This window comes from Pollicipes pollicipes, unplaced genomic scaffold, assembly GCF_011947565.3.
Source record: "Pollicipes pollicipes isolate AB1234 unplaced genomic scaffold, Ppol_2.1 Scaffold_4881;HRSCAF=5763_pilon_pilon_pilon, whole genome shotgun sequence".
Taxonomy (NCBI): Eukaryota; Metazoa; Arthropoda; class Thecostraca; order Pollicipedomorpha; family Pollicipedidae; genus Pollicipes; species Pollicipes pollicipes.
In genome coordinates, this window is record NW_023596576.1 from 15,471,362 (window position 1) to 15,487,289 (window position 15,928).

A 15,928-nucleotide genomic window follows, 5' to 3' on the forward strand; every position below is an offset into this window, starting at 1 on the left:
TGGAGCGTGCCGCTGCGGACAAAGGCCGGTCTCTGCCGCGGCAGGCGGCAAGTCTGTTGTTTATGCAGCTTTATTGCGTTACCAATCGATCGGGCCGTCTCTCGTGGCCCTCCGGAGCCAGCGCACCTCTCTGGACGACCAGCAGCTCATTCCCAACAGCGACGGCAGCAGCGGGCCGCCGTAACCAGTCCGCTCCTCAAGCTAAGTAAACCAGATGGCCGGCGCACACCCGCAACGAGATCGCCACGCATATAAAAATATACTAAAATAGGCTAAAATCAGAAGGACCTCCGCGGCGGACGACTAGACAAAGTACGAGGGCGTGAGCTGCACCTTGCCACCGGACCGCGTCGACGGCGGCGCGTCGGCGGCCACCTCGCTGGCCGGGTTCACGGTGATGTTAACGCGCGGCGAGCCGGCCAGCGCGGCCTTCTCGGACGGCGCAAGCGAAGGCGAGCGCACGAGCGCGTCATCGATGCTGGCATAAACAGGTCCGTCGGCGTAATCGTCCGGCGGGGGGCGCGACCGCCAGCCGTTGGCGACCGGCGGTCGCAGACACTGCAGCAGCCTGTCGCCCAACTGCTTGTCGCGCCAGCTCAGCACCGGACAGCTGCGCGCCAGCAGCGCCAGCTCCGGGTCCAGGTCACCGGCGCCACACACGTCGTCCACGTCGACCAGCACGAGCGGCCGGCGCGCGGCGCCCAGTGCCGTCAGGTGCGCGTGCTTGAAGTCGAAACGGCACCAGGCCCGGCCGAGGAAGTTGTCGCTGAGCAGGAGAACGACTGCGCGGCTAGCGCGCACCGCGTCCGCAATGGCGTCGGGCGTCGCCGCCGCGTCCCGGTGCAGCAGACAGAGCCGCAGCTGCGGCAGCTCGTCCTCCAGCTGTGCGGCCAGCGGCGCGTCCCAGCCGTCGTACGTGACGAGCACGTCGTAGGCGGGCGGCGGCAGCGCCTTGAGCGGCTCAGCGCCGCGCCGGCCGAGCCGGCGGTACGCGAGGCCGGCGAGCAGCGCCGCCGCCGCCGCCAGGCACACGCCGCCGGCCGTCGCGTACACCCAGACGTTAGAGTCTGCCGCCGTGCGTATGCCGCGGCACTCGCTCTCCAGCACGATGACGTCACCACCCGAGCAGACGACGTCGTCGGCGTCGGCCACCTTGTGCCGACTCTGCAGCAGCCAGCGGCGGAAGCGGAAGCGGAAGCTGCACTCGCAGCGCCAGCGGTTTCCGGCTAGCGATATCCGCACCAGATACGGCTGCGTTAGGGTCCAGACGGCCAGCTGCGTCAGCCGGTTGCCGCTGAGGTCCAGCACTTCCAGCTGGCCGAGGTTGCGGAACAGCGCCGTGTTCACGTGCTGCAGCAGGTTGTTCTGCAGGTACAGCTCCCGCAAGCTCGTCAGGTTGAGCATCTCCTCACCGTCGAGGCGCGTTAGACGATTGTCCTGCAGGTGCAGGTATCTAAGCGAAGTGAGACCCTGAAACGTGCGGCTGCTCACCGACGCGACGTTGCTCGCGTTCAGGTACAAAGCCTTGAGACTGATGCGGCCGAGAAAGCTGAGGTCGTACAGCGTCTCCAAGTCGTTGCCGTCCAGCAGGATGTCCGTCGCGTCCATGGGGATTCTGCTCGGCACGGTCAGCAGTCGCTGCGCCGAGCACATGATGATGTTGGTCGTCCAGATGTTGTTGTGCAGGCAGGTGCAGTTGCCCGGGCACGTCTGCTCGCAGTCGCACGCGTCGAAGTCGCAGCACTGGCAGAGCGCGAAGCAGTGACGTGTGTACGGGCAAAGGAACCAGGCGGCGGCCAGCGGGCGGCGCACGGGCCGGCCCCGGTGCCGCAAGCGGCACAGGATTTGGTCCAGGTCCGTGACGGCCAGCTGGCCGGCCGGTCGCGCCAGCCACTCGCTGTGGCAGTCGCACACCAGCGGGTTGCCGGCCAGCCGAAACTCGGCCCGCTCCACGGACAGGCGCACGGACGTCTCGTTCAGCCGCTCGATCTCGTTGGTCGACAGGTCGACCAGCTGCAGGAACGTCTTGCCGACGAAGCTGTACGGCTCGACGGCGGACGATGCGGTTGTCGCGCAGGCGCACCACCTCGATCGAGTCGGGCAGCTGGCTGCGCGTCAGCCGGCTGATCCGGTTGCCGCTGGCGTCCAGCTCGCGCAGCTGCAGAGGCGCCGGCCGGTCGTACATGTCGTCCAGACTGCGCAGCCGGTTCCGGCTGACATCGAGGTGGCGCAGCTGCGGCGGGATCAACGCGTAGTCGAACAGCGTCAGCGCGTTGCCCGAGGCGTTGAGGCGGCGCAGTCCGGGCAGGTGCCCGGCGACACCCACCAGACTGGTCAGTCGGTTACTGGCGACGTCTAGCTCGGACAGCTGCCGGTGGCGGCGCAGCGCGCCCTGCAGCGTGGTCAGCCGGTTGTGCGAGAGGTCGAGCCGCTCCAGGCGGTCCAGAGGCACGAACGCCCGCAGCGACAGGTTGCTCAGCACGTTGTGCGACAGGTCGAGCGTCAGCAGGCTGCGCAAGCCCTCGAACGCGTCGTCGTCGATGAAGAGAAGCCGGTTGTGCGCCAGGTCGAGCTCGTGCAGCAGCGACAGTGAGCGGACGGCCGTCGGCACGTGCGCCAGGCTGTTGTGCGCCAGCTGCAGCCGCTGCACGCCGCTGCAGTTTGCCAGCGCCTCCGGCTGCAGCGCCACCAGTCGGTTGTGGTCGAGACGCAGCACGGACAGTCCGCGCAGCCCGACCAGCGCGCCGGCCACCAGCGTGCCCAGCTGGTTGTGTGACAGGTCGAGCTCGGCCAGGTTAGCCAGGTCGACGATCGAGCCGACGGCCAGCCGCGTCAGCTGGTTGTGGCTGAGATCCAGCAGCTGCAGGCTACTCAGTTCCCGGAAGCCGGGCGTCAGGTCGACCAGCCGGTTTCGGCTGAGGTCTAGCTGCAGCAGCCGCAGCAGGCCGGCGAACTCACCCGGCGACGTCAGCTCGTTGTCGGACAGGTTGAGCGAGACCAGCTGCTCGAGACCGGCGAAGGCCGGCGGCGGCAGCACCGCCAGCCGGTTGCGCTGCAGGCGCAGCAAGCGGAGCTGACCGACCGACGCCAGCACGGCGTCGGGCAGCGTCACCAGCCGGTTGCCGCTAATGTCCAGCAGCTGCAGTTCGCCGACGCCGACCAGGCTCGCCTCGGACAGGCGTTCGATGCGGTTGTCTGCGAGGAACAGCCGCTGCAGCGCGGCGTGCTTGGCGAAGCTGCGCGCGCGCACCGAGCGGATCACATTGGCCGACAGGTCCAGCTCGCGGAGGGTCTGGCCGCACTTCTTTCGACGGTTGCTCGGTCCGAAGCCGAGCTCCACTTCGACCAGAGCGTTCTCCGACAAATTTAAATGCATGAGGCGGTGCAATCTGCAGAAAGCGCTGCTAGGGAGGTACTCAATATGATTGCCGCCCAAATCAAGGCTCTCAAGTTTATGAAGATGGTGAAAGGACTGATTTGAGACGATTAGGCCGCCAGTCTGCGGGCCCAGCGCTAAATGTTTCAACGCCACGAACTGGCCGAGTGCGCCGTTCTCCACGCGGGACACGTTGCAGCGGTGGATCTCCAGTCGGCGGACGGCAGCCACCTTGTCGAACAGGCCGGCCGCGAGCCGGGCCGGCGCCGCGTGCTGGCAGAGCACCCACAGCTCGGTGGCGCGGTAGTCGGGCCGCACCAGGGCCTCCTCCAGGCTGGAGTTGAGCCGGCACTCCCAGACGCTGGGCGCGTCGAGCCGCCAGTGGCAGCGGGCGGTGCGGCGAGCGACGCCCGCCCCCGCGGTGGCCAGCGCGGCCGGCGGCGACCAGTCGCGGTCCGCCGCCGACTGGCCGGCGCCCAGCCCGCCCAGCAGCACAGCAGCCAGCCAGATCGGCGCCGCCATGGGCGCGGCTCAGCAGACGGCCGCGGTCGACACTCCGGCCGAGACGCCGGCGCGGCGCGGCGACGGAGGCGCTCCTGCGTCGCACTCGACGATCACGACCAGCCGGTCGCGCCGGCGCATCTGACGACAAAGAAAACACGGCAATTAGTCGCACGCCCGCGGCGATATGATGCCGAGTTTCGCGCGACGCTCGCGGCGCTGGCTCGGTATGCATCCGGCACCATATTGGCCGGGGGCCGACGGCACATAAATCGCACAACACGACTTCGCTGCCGGGTGGAGTGGAGCGCAGCCGGGTGACAGCAAAAACATCGCACGCTGGCATTTTAAAACGGCTCCATAGTCTGCGAGCGGCCGCACGTCTGTGTCTGCCCGCCAGTTACGAATAGCCGGTCACTGGCCCACTTCGAATGTTTTCGTCCACGTGAGGTCGATAGCACCATTCGAATGGTTCTGGCGTTCGCACGGCGCGCCGGGCCGCTTCACCCGAGGCATTTGTGGCCACTATTGTGCAGGTGTGTGTCCTTTGCCGCGAGTTCGCTACGGAGGGGCGCGACCGGCGGCGACAAAGGCCCGGCCGTCGGCGCCGCCTCGTCGTTAGGACGAGAACATCGATGAAAGTCGCCGCCCGCCCGTGTATACAGCCGGCACTTAAGGTAAAGCACCGTGCCACCACCGTCTTAAATGGACTTAATGCGCGGCCATAAGGGCGTTCCTGTAAATTACCGACACATGTCACCGGGAAAGGCAGAACGTCGACGAGCGGGCGCGCCGCCGTTACCGAACCCGGCCGCCGGGCTCCGCCACCGGCGGCGCTTGGCTGCGCGCAGCCTGCCGCGGGGGGGGGGGCGTGCCGCGGGGGGGGGGGCGCCGTCCCCTCCGCGGTCGACGGGCACGTGTGCCGCTCACAGCCGGACGCGAGCCGACAATTCGCCGCCGCCGCCGCCACCATTACCGCCAGTGACGGCAGCCGCCCCTCCCGCGCCAGGCCGCGCCATCGAAAATCACGACCCGCCGAATCTATTTGAATAAGTGGGGCGGGTAATGGCGGCTAAGCGCCGTCGCGGGCCGCCGCCGGGGCCAGCACAGCGCGCCCGGAAGTAATCCAGCTAACTTGTATGCGGCGGGCCGCGGGTGGAGGCCGTTCTCGGGAGCGGCTCCCACTGGCGCACCGGGGACGACCGCGCCGCCGGGGCGGCTGGCGCAGACCCCGGTCAGCTGGCTAGGCTGAAGGTCACTGAGGCGGGCCTAGTGTGGTGCAGGCTATATCAATCGCTCAATAATATCAACATGTCTACATTGAGCAGACAGAGCATTCACTTAACAGGAATGGTAATTCGTGTTTTTATTTGATCTAGACCGCGGTTAACGTTTCGACACTGATGACGATGTCGGTCCACTCGCGAAACATACCAAAATCCGCGAAAGTGTATGCTGAAATAGGCTCTATTCACCGCTGATCTATGTGCGGTGCATGACACATAATTGGCCACTAATGACCTCCATGTTGACTAATGATATGCAAGCCACGAACACTCCAACACCGTCCAACCATACGGGTCGTGGCCCACGTGACTCATTGGAAACAGCTCAGCGATGTTGGGTACCGGCCGAGCCTGCAGACCCCGTCAAGCGACACGCAAAACGGTGATCTGAATTTGAACATGCCGCGAATTTAATTGCTAGCAGCGGTAGCTTTAACGGTTAACCAATGCTTCCTTAATTGCCTCACATCCACCGCCAGGCAAGCTGCCCTGGAACAGATCGCACCTTTTACGCAGTACCTTGTTAGCCTGAAATAGTTTACAACTGGCTGAAGCAGCGAACTTAAAGACATTAGACTTTTCCACGAATCATTTAAGTCAGATGTGCCGAACATGGGGCATAATCTTTGTATCAACTAAGTTCTTACCGGATGATTCACTCCATGTTACAACCGTTGTGGAAATCTTGACGCATAACAGACCAATACTACATGCTGTCACTTTCAACATTGTGGCACTCTAGTCCAAAGCGTTTCCGCCAGGCGCAGAAGTCGCAACAGTTCAGGTGGTCTAAATTTGTGCAAGCTGGAAAGCTGCCTTGCAATACAGGGTGTGTTTCCCTTTTATTAAAAAATACCCTACCAGACTTTGTCATAAGCCATTGTCATGAAATAACTAGAGCGTCAGTTGTTCCAAGTGTGTGAACCTACAACGTCTCACTTTTCTCTGAGTGCGCGTTCACCATGGGGTACGCCATGGGCATGGAGCGGGGTTCCATACGCCCCTCACACCGATATATGTATATATATATATATATATATATATATATATATATACATACATATATATATACATATACATATATATATATATATATATATATATATATATATATATATATATATATCACGGCCACACGCACCGGTGCGCACCACGTGCCCGGTAATGCATGGCAGGGGAACAGACGGGCTTAGCGACAACTGATTGCGCCTGCTAACAGGCTTAACACTCTGCCGTGCCGCCTCCGCAGTTGCTGACCGAAAGCCGCCCACTTCAAGCGAATTAAACGCTATTTCGTGCAGCACTAATTTACGGAAATCACTCAAGCGGAGACAACCCGCCGAGTCCCGGGCCGCGCCGCTGTGGAGACCGCCACGTGCATAGCTACTTTGGCGCGACAAAGGCGCCGTTTGCTGAGCGGCTGAGCGCTGCCGTCGGAGCGGCAAGGGCCGCAGATTAGACCGACGCCATCCGTGGTGCCGGCCGCGGCCCATGACGCCGGCGCCAATCTGGCCCGCACCCTGCATTAGCAGCCCGTGAAATGAAGGGAAATCCGCCACCGGAAGGGAATGTGTGGCGGCCACGACACCGACGCTTAATCTTCGGAGCGGCACGCTGCGACATGACGGATCGGACGGTCGCATCGCACGCGGCCGGCGCCAGTTCGCGGAGCCGGCTTTGATCCCTTTACGCCTTGTAACATCGTCGCGCCGGCCGGAAGTGGAGGTCACCTCGCCTGCAGGGAGAGATCACCTTAGCGGGGCCCGTCCGGCGGGTGGGGCAAGAGGGGGAGGGGAGGGCTGCGGCGCCAGTCAGACGGCCCTGTCAAGTTCGTGCCTGCCTGTGCCGAAACTTTGACCTGGTGTCCTTCAGCTGTGACACCTGCCAGGGCCGGCGGTGGGCTGATTAGCGTTCGGGCCTCGTCACCGGTCGACTCTGGTAGGTCAGCGGCCCCGCCTACCACACGTCAGGCTGCGCCTGGCGTCGGGCCGCGACGCCACCTGCCGGGGCCGGTCGCGCTGACCAATGTACCGGCGCCGCCACGGGCTGACCCGGTCCGGCGGCGACCAAAAGCCGCGGCCTCACAGCGAGGCTAGCGGCGACAGATCGATTGCACGTGCGTCCACTGCCCGCGCCACCGGCCGACCGGCGCTGCCTGTGCCGGGGGACTCGTTCGATGAGCACGGCTCGCGTTGTGAGACGGTCTGCCACCTCACACCGTGAGAACGAGCTCTTGGAGCAAAGGGAACGGTGCTGAACATTGGCATGCCACAAGGTGCCGGCTCTCAGCGCGCCAGAGCTTCGTCCAGACTAGGCGGATGTCAATGCCTCGGATTTTCGCAACCGTCCCCGAGGTAGCGCCCGTCGGCCTGGCGAATTCAATAAACGCGACGCAATGGCAGACAGCTGGGTGGTGGTGACGACATTTGGTGACGTTGAACTGTGACGAGAAAAGTTGGCTGTGAAGACTTGCCGCCTGTGGTGGCGATGATGAATGCCTGCGGCCACGTCGGCCTGTCAAAGTTTGCCAGCAATTTGTCGACACGAATAAGTAGGTGCCCTTTACAAAATCACGGAGGCGGACATGCGAGAGGCATGGACCCACTGCAGTTTTCCGAGTCGGACATTTTTATTCAGAGACAGGCTCGGCTGATTTAAGAAATTTCGCATCTGCAGTATTGAGCGCAGGTCTCAGTCATCAAAGGTCATTTGTATGGATGAAGCTAATATATGCAAATTATGCCACCCAGGATACCACAGACAACCCAAAGAATATTATTTTCCGACGCCAGAGCCTCTCACATTCTGGTAAAAGGTGCCGCGCGTGATGCATGTCAACGTGTATGTGACTGTAGCGCGTTGGCTATAACGCTTGCGCCCAAGGGTACTGACTACTTGCACATGGCAACCCCCGGGGCACGTGTCGCCGTCATCAAAGTGTACACGCGGCATTGTCCTGTCAGGGTCCTATGCGTTCACGTAGTCACAAGTGAATCTTCGGGATCACAGCTTCGAGAAACGTCAGCTGAGCGTTTCCGCTCTCTCGAGACTCAGATGCCACTCTTCAGTAAAATATTATCTCAAGTCCTTTTCGATGGTCAGCCTGCGTAGCGCGTCACCTCCGATTATATGGGCGTGTGTGAGCATTAATCTTTATTTCATTTGGATCTTTTACAAAATACTTATGAAATCAACAAGCATGTACATTGCAATTCTATATTGCCTATCGAATGTCTTTTCTTCAAGGTTGTCATCTTGCATACTGCAGACATAAAATATTAAACAGAGTTGTTTGAATACAATTTAGGTCTGGGCTGCGCATCAACTGCACAATGAACTGTACAATGGGCAGGCAGTAGCATACACAAATCTGTATTGTTTAGTCTCCATCGAAGGAAAAACAAAATACAGGAACCTTGCAGCATGTGACATTTAAACAACAGGGTTTGAGAGACGAATAACTTGCTTACTGTAGCAAGCAAGCACCACATTTTAATTATTTCGCTGGATTCTAGCAATTGGTTGATGGACATTGAATAGTGGCATGCGTGAATGAAACGTCGACAAAATAGCAACTATGAGTTATGACTATTTTGCTGAGCAGTTGACCTTTAAGATGCTAGAATATGCCGGTAGAACTATTATACTGAGCTGTTGACCTTTAATATGCCAGGATATGCAGGTAAAATGGCGTTACTGAGGTGGATAACCCATGGGTAACCTAATGGTCGTTCCCATCTTACTATGCTACAATTCGGACACCTCATGGCTACTAAGAAAGCTGTTCCGGTGTCATGAATGCGGAGAGCGACGCGAGAATCTTCTGATACACAACGCGTGAGCGCATCCTCACCAAAGCCTTCTTCCTTTATCATGAGAATGGATGACCTGAACACCAGACACCAGGTGAGGTCTACCGCTTGTGTTGCGCATTTTGGCTTTAACAAAATATCAATTATGCGAATTATGTGTTTGAGAAACTCCCGTTCACAGGTGACGAGTTGTGCAAACAGGTCCACGTCGTCGTACCATCGTGTGGTTTGGACGACCTTAGACTAGCATGGACTGGTGGTCCTAGTAAAACGTCAGTACTGGTGCAATCGGCGCTAGAGGCCCCAACGTGTCCAGCTGGAATAAAACTTCCAGTGCATGTGTTCATGGACTGAAAGCAAAATGCACATTGGGGAACGTTATGTGTATGGTCTGCTGTAGCCTCTCCCCAGGAGACGTTTATGTAAAAGAAAAAGCGTGACATTCGTGACGGATTTATTGAGCACGCTGGAGATGTACGTTTGCAGAGGGCGTTTGCATCTGTAAAGGAATACATGGTAGACCGACATACAACCATGGAAAACAGTGCAGCTAATCCCGACTCTAAAATGTATTCCTAGCAGCCGGTGAAGACAAACCGGACCTTGACCTCTTGAAATTGCTGCACATTCGAAGTCTTCGACCAAGACTGACCGCACAAACGCCGTCATGGGATCTGGCTTGAGCAACAGTGGTTATGTGATCAATGCTCAGAATTAGCTCTATATTTGTTGTGATAGCATCGATGCTCGATAGCAGCTCTGTTTCCACCCCAATACTCGGTACTGGTCATAGAACCCTTTCGGTGTAGCCGTCTTTGTTTCAGGCATCCCTTGACAATACGTTGTATTGGTTGCTGGGATGTGACCCCTGAATTCCCTGGAGGCTCGTAAGAGTCGGGCAATGTTCATGATAACTAATGATCGTGGTAAGCAATGCTATAATCTCATACTCGGTGTGGGTAGTTGTAACCCTCCTGGTCAGCCGATGATCGTGGTAAGCAATGCTATGATCTCATACTCGGTATGGGCAGTCGTAACCCTTCCGGTCGGCGGCCTGGGCTTCGTGCAGCCCTTAGCGCAGAATCGTGCGGAAGGTGTTAGAATGTGAGAGCTCGGATTATTTATCATTGGTGACGTCTATTAAGTGCGGTGTCTGCACATGCTCGAGACACTTTGGAATTACGTATCTCGATTTGCAAATTTGTTTTGCGTCAATCTGCTAAAACTTCTTCACGTGCGATCATAAGCACAGCTTAAAGCGCAAATTTACCGATATTGTAGTGGCTAAGCTGCTTGTTTATGAAACTAAAGGTACGAGGTTTTACTCCGCGCGGTGCCCGCCCTTCATAACAGAGTGGGGAACAGGCGATGCCATATAGCTTCATCAGCCGAGTGCGTTGTAAAGCACCAGTGAAAAGCACAGCTGCAGACACCAAATTCTATCGATTTAAACAATGTTGCATCTGCAACGTTGCGCAACAAGTCTCTCGGGGTTTATGAAAAATCGAAAGCTCATCATAAGGACACTAATACCCGAAAGACTAAATATATGCTCCTGGCTGAAAAAAAAACAGGAGTTGAGGGCCTTGCTTGCTTACATCAAGAAAATTTTCATATGCGGTTGGAGGAATGGATGCAGTTGAGCCATGTCCTTAGTTGTGTCTAGACTGGTTAACACACTTGAAATATTACAATTGAGATCAGATAAAAATTTGACTTTCTCAGACAGCGTTCTGAACGAATGCCTTGCTGCACAGTTGCAATGCAATATGTGAATCCTCCGCTTAGCAATATACTCATTGTGTTCTTAAGTATCTCTGAATGGGAAATGTATAACACATGATAAGAATGCTGCTAAAACTTATAAGCGCCATCTACGTTACACCAATTCTTAACTGCGTTAGATAATTAGTGTAAGTGTAAATAGCAGTCGTAAGTAAACCTAAGAACTACGTTACGACCACATCACCAATTTTCCTTCTGAGCTGGATCGCAGCAACTGGGGTGCAGAAATTTACAGAAGCCGCAATGGCGACATATTGCATAATAGAAAATCTTGACCAGACTGGACCGGACGCTATAGACTCAGTCCGCGCCGAACTCTAATATTTACCCCCGCGCACCATACACACTCGTGGTATCCCCATTCGGAGCTGGACTGAGTTGCGTGGAGACGGTAAAGTAAAAAAAGACGGTAAAAAAAAACCCAGAGCTGCACGCCCCTCCCAATGGACCAGCCGCAGGCCATGGGCAAATAGTTGTTTAATAGAAAGATAAAACGCTCGGGACAACGATATGTTACGTTTAAAAACCATGTGAATATTCTCCTTGAAATGCTTGTTTAAAGTTTTGGTGAATTCTAAAACTCTTGCGACTATGACGTCATCCGAGAAAAGTCCCGGCAGACGCGACCGATTCCAGCGGCGACTGCCGATGCCAATCCGGCCACTGGGACCTGTTTGTTATGTATTTCCCGATATGCCTATGAAGAACCATTTATCCTAGAAGCAGTGTGGCCTGGAAGACGCTACGAAGGTTCACTGGGCTCTTTTCGGCGGTCTTTGTGTTGCGGAAAGGCTTCGAATGGCAAAGACACGCGGACGCCTGTGTGTGTGGAATGTGGCAGTTTGGTGTACTGTGGTCCGGTGTAAAACCAAAAACTTTCTGAACTTCTGTACCCCAATTTTATGGTTTAAAGGTAAGACATATCATTCCAGTAGCATAATGTGAAATTCGATCTGAGGAGTATCATAAACTCAGACGAAGGAAAAGTGCATTGCTGCACTGGCCATCAACCTTGCACTGAACAGCCTTTATTCAACACTTCCGAGCTTCGAGCTTATTGGTGCCCTTATTGGGAAAGCAGTCAGCATCGCATTGCTGCAGATATCGCAAAGTAGCATGCGGTTTCATTCTATGCAAGACAACGGGATAACTACGTATATTCAACGTGACGGCATCGATTCAGGAGCCGAAGGAGTCCGCAGCTTTATTGTCTGGAACAAATTAACAGGGGTGAAAGAGTGCCTTTTTCTGTCACCGACCAAATTGGGAACTGTCTGAATTGCCACCTGGGGTCAAATCTTTCAGAAACCGTTGCCATATATCTCTAAATGCAGTAAACTACAAAAAGCAAAGACAAACTAAATGCAATACGGCATAGCCATCAAACATATTCGTTTCGGGAGTTGATTCGCCCTGAACTTTCATTCCCTGGCCATCAAACACTGAAGATTAAGATTGATGTAACAAAATTATCAGATAAAGGCACAATTAACAGAACCAGCCTAAAGGCGTGTAAGTTCCTATTAAGTTTGGGGGGAGGGAACTAGTATTGTGTCTCTTAACGAGGGATGCAGTTTTCTATTTTAGTTATCATTTTTATCCATTTTTCAGCTATCATAATTTAGAGGCTTAGCCCCCAAAAATTGATTTTGAGAACTACATCCCTGCTGCCAGCTGAGAAAAATTGCGTCAAATCTGGGGAGAAAACTTTTCTAAGTGCATTTCAGACAGGCGCAGACATTTTTTTTCCTGCACCCTCCCCTTTCCCCCTCCATGCCTCACGCCCACGCATTTTGCAAAACTGCATCCCTTCGGCCCTGCATTTACCGATAGCATGGTTCTACAAGCACCTGAAACAATATCACTTTCCGTTTTCGCTGACGTCATCGTACCACCAGCTGAAAGCGTCAGCGACCTTAATCATTTTGGGTATAGCCATTACCGGTGCAGAGCTACCACTTCCTAACATGATTCCAATTATCTCGAGCAAAACCAATACAACATTGGCATCACAGATGAAAACGACATTTTTGAACACGTCTAGCACTGCCATTTAGCTTTATACGTAATATGACATCCTAAAGGTGCCTGTCTGTGACACCTAAAGATTTTTCATGCCTCTCTATCGATCAGTGCACTTAGTCAGAGATGCTAACGGGCAACGTGGGAGGCCTTCACCAGCCGAGCTCAGCCTCTTGCCTTAAAGCTGCTGTTCCTCTCAGTAGCAGAAAGCCTCGGAGGAATCCTTGATATATGTTGCTCCAACGATCTCCGTTTACCTCTGAGGCTATAGCTCAGGTATGCACAAACAACAATCCTAGATCGGCAAGGCTTTTAACGCTATTAACTTAAAAACTGACAGTCAGGTGCGTCCTTCTAGCCAGTCAGCTTCTCACGACATGAACGCAACCAACAGCAGCCAACGGCCTTGCACTGAACCCAACGCATTAGCGCGTGGCAAGCAATCAAGCTCATCTGTCTCTAATGGCACGGCGCTTTAAAACGCTGCGCAGCAAACTGATCACGTTCGTCACAAGATGCTGTGGCCAGCCACGATTCTGCTAAAAGCCATCTTGATTAAAGCTACTATGTTTGGCAGCATTCTATGACTCAACTTGCCCATACAGCGAAACGTCAACGTTTCGACATGTGCTCACGCTGCAAGCGTTAGCAAGCACAAACCAATATTAAGCTTTGAGTTTTGTCGAGCTGGGATGATCTGTTGTAATTTGGTCTTGTCTGTTGCAATTTGTTTTTTTTTGTTGCAATTTTGTCACTAACTGGTTCGCAAAAGTGTCAGTTTTTGTCACCGACCATAGTCGGATAGATCAGAAGCTTTTTTTCGCACCTGCAAACTAATGTATACCATGATAGAGTGCAATGATCTGCTTGAGAATGACAATATTTTAATACAAGCGCCTGTAATTGCCTGGTTTTGTACACATTGTTGAGCTCTAAATCTCCGGACACCTTTGCTGATCATTCATGCTATTTTGTGACATTGGCGATCTTGACAGCTGGATCTTCGTTCATTAATGCACCTTAAAGGCACTGTGAATGAAGCTGTGATTCGGGGCTAATCCTGGCTGCGCCCCTGAGGGCCTTCTGCAACTGCAAGTGACAAGATAAACTTTGCAGCTGTTGCACGCAAAACAAATCAGGCCTCATGCGTCACGTCTCGTCTTGCCAAACTGACGGGCTAACATATATATAAACTGCACAGCCTATGGGTAACCTGTTAAACAGCGGTAAAATAGGGAAATATTGCTTCCGATTATATTCAAAACGATGCAGATGACGACATCAGATGGTAGGTTACCTGACCTGCATCTTGCCCATCACGTCCAAAAATGGTCAGCTCCTGTGCACCTCACAAGAACCCCAGATGAAGACCAGGGGTGGCCGCACCCGCGCCGCCCGGCTCCCACCAGAGCCTCGCGCCGGGCCGGGCCGGGCGTGGCCACCGCGGCGCAGCTCCGTGCCGCCACCGGCCACATGGCCCACTAACGCGATCGACGGCCCGTTTGACGCTGCATGACGCGGGACAAACGAGCCGAGAGCGCCGGTCGACAGCCGAGTCCGGCCGAGAAGCGGCCGGATCGCGGCCGGCCCGCACCGCCGCTGCCGGCTCATTTCGTAATGCGGCGCCGGCCTCGGCGCCGCCGTCGCCGGCGCCGTCCGACCTCGACGGGCCCCGGCAAAGTTCACTTTACGACTGGTCGGACACCAGCCGGCCCGGAAGGATATAGATCGGCGGACGAGATCGGGTTCAGGATAGACTTAAAGGACTGCACTTGATGCGATATCATCAATGTGGGATGCATGTCTTGCATGCACGCATGCAGGTCTGCTCGCACCAATGTGCTCGTTATTGGGTGTGTGGCGAAGCACATTGCCTGGAAGCTAACAACAGCCGAGTTTCAGAGGCCTCTTTGAGTGTGGGCGTTGGCCGTAGCAGTCTCTATTCGTTACTGCAAAGGATACATCGTGGACCCGCCCTACCGTCCGTCACCGAACCATTGTCGTATTCACTGGTGTGCATTCACATCGTTAGCAGTTATTGTTTTAACAATGCTAAATTATGAGCTGGCATGGGAGACGCTTCAAACGCTGACTACCACGAAACATGCGAGCGTCCACTTACTGGCCGTCGCCCGAGGGGAAAAGACCGCCAACTGCCCGCAGGGCGGGACCCCAGGCACTGCCCGGACATTTTTGCGCGCGGCCACAGAGCGCGGGGCGGTACTGTTTCAATTAAACTTCGGCAACTGCCTGCGCCGCTCACCTGTAATGAGGCTCTGCAACATTGATAAACAATAGGGCAGCGCAATGAGCCGTCAGCTCGTTCCGAACGTCAGCCGGCGCGGCCTGGCCGAACCGTGCACGTGTTTCATGGGAAGGCGGCACGCGACGCACAAAGCGGACGTCATGCCGGCACGGAGCGGGGGCAGGGCCGGCACGGCGGCGCTGCACCGCCCGGCGCCCGGCTGACCGGACGGATAGACTGTGCCGCCGTACACTGCAGTGCTGCGGTGCAGTTTACGCTCCAGGGGTCGGTCCGTTCTTCGGGCGCGTCGCGGCTGCTTGGCAGCCCAACAAGATAGGCTCACTCAGACACATCAGATTGTATAAACAATTTCTCGTGTGGTCAAAAAGGGGTCGAGTGAGTGTGTTATCCTCTTATGATGTATTACTGTTCTCGAAGGTAATATAATCGAACGTAATGGACCGATGATGTTGGTCTGCATACAACCTCCGACATTTAGGTACTTAGAATTCTGACTTTCGCTCATTTGCTATAAAAGAAACAGAGATAGAGGCCAAAAAGCTTTCGCTTTTCCTTTGTCTCGTTATAAGAAAAGAAGGAATAACGCATCAATTTGAATGCACATTTTTTAACCGCAGCACTATGCGAAATGTAAAGCAGATGCATTGCTTACCATAAGGTCAAAATTTGCCGTACAATTTATACCCAATATCTAAAAAATGTAAATGTCATAAAGGCAATTCATAAACCTTCCTGGATGTTAAATACAGTTTAGTGGAAGAAATCAAGATTTGTGCTCAATAACATAATACGCAATTTCATTTGGACTTTCAACTTATTCAGAATGCGAGCAATGGTTGAACAGGCCTCTTAAATCTCCTACGAACAACTTTTTGGATAC

The 15,928-nt window shown here is 55.1% G+C and overlaps 1 protein-coding gene across 1 annotated transcript in view; it reads right to left on the reverse strand.

The window, feature by feature from the left end:
• LOC119100026 (toll-like receptor Tollo) overlaps positions 1-3,898 on the reverse strand; it is a 4,428-nt gene extending 530 nt beyond the window's left edge. The window contains 4 exon segments of the mRNA XM_037223142.1: positions 1-969; positions 1,021-2,058; positions 2,060-3,737; positions 3,882-3,898. The exon segment at positions 1-969 is cut by the window's left edge and continues 530 nt beyond it. Coding sequence (XP_037079037.1) covers positions 304-969; positions 1,021-2,058; positions 2,060-3,737; positions 3,882-3,898 — 3,399 coding nt within the window. The 3' untranslated portion in view covers positions 1-303.
• Between the last annotated feature and the right edge of the window lie 12,030 nt (positions 3,899-15,928).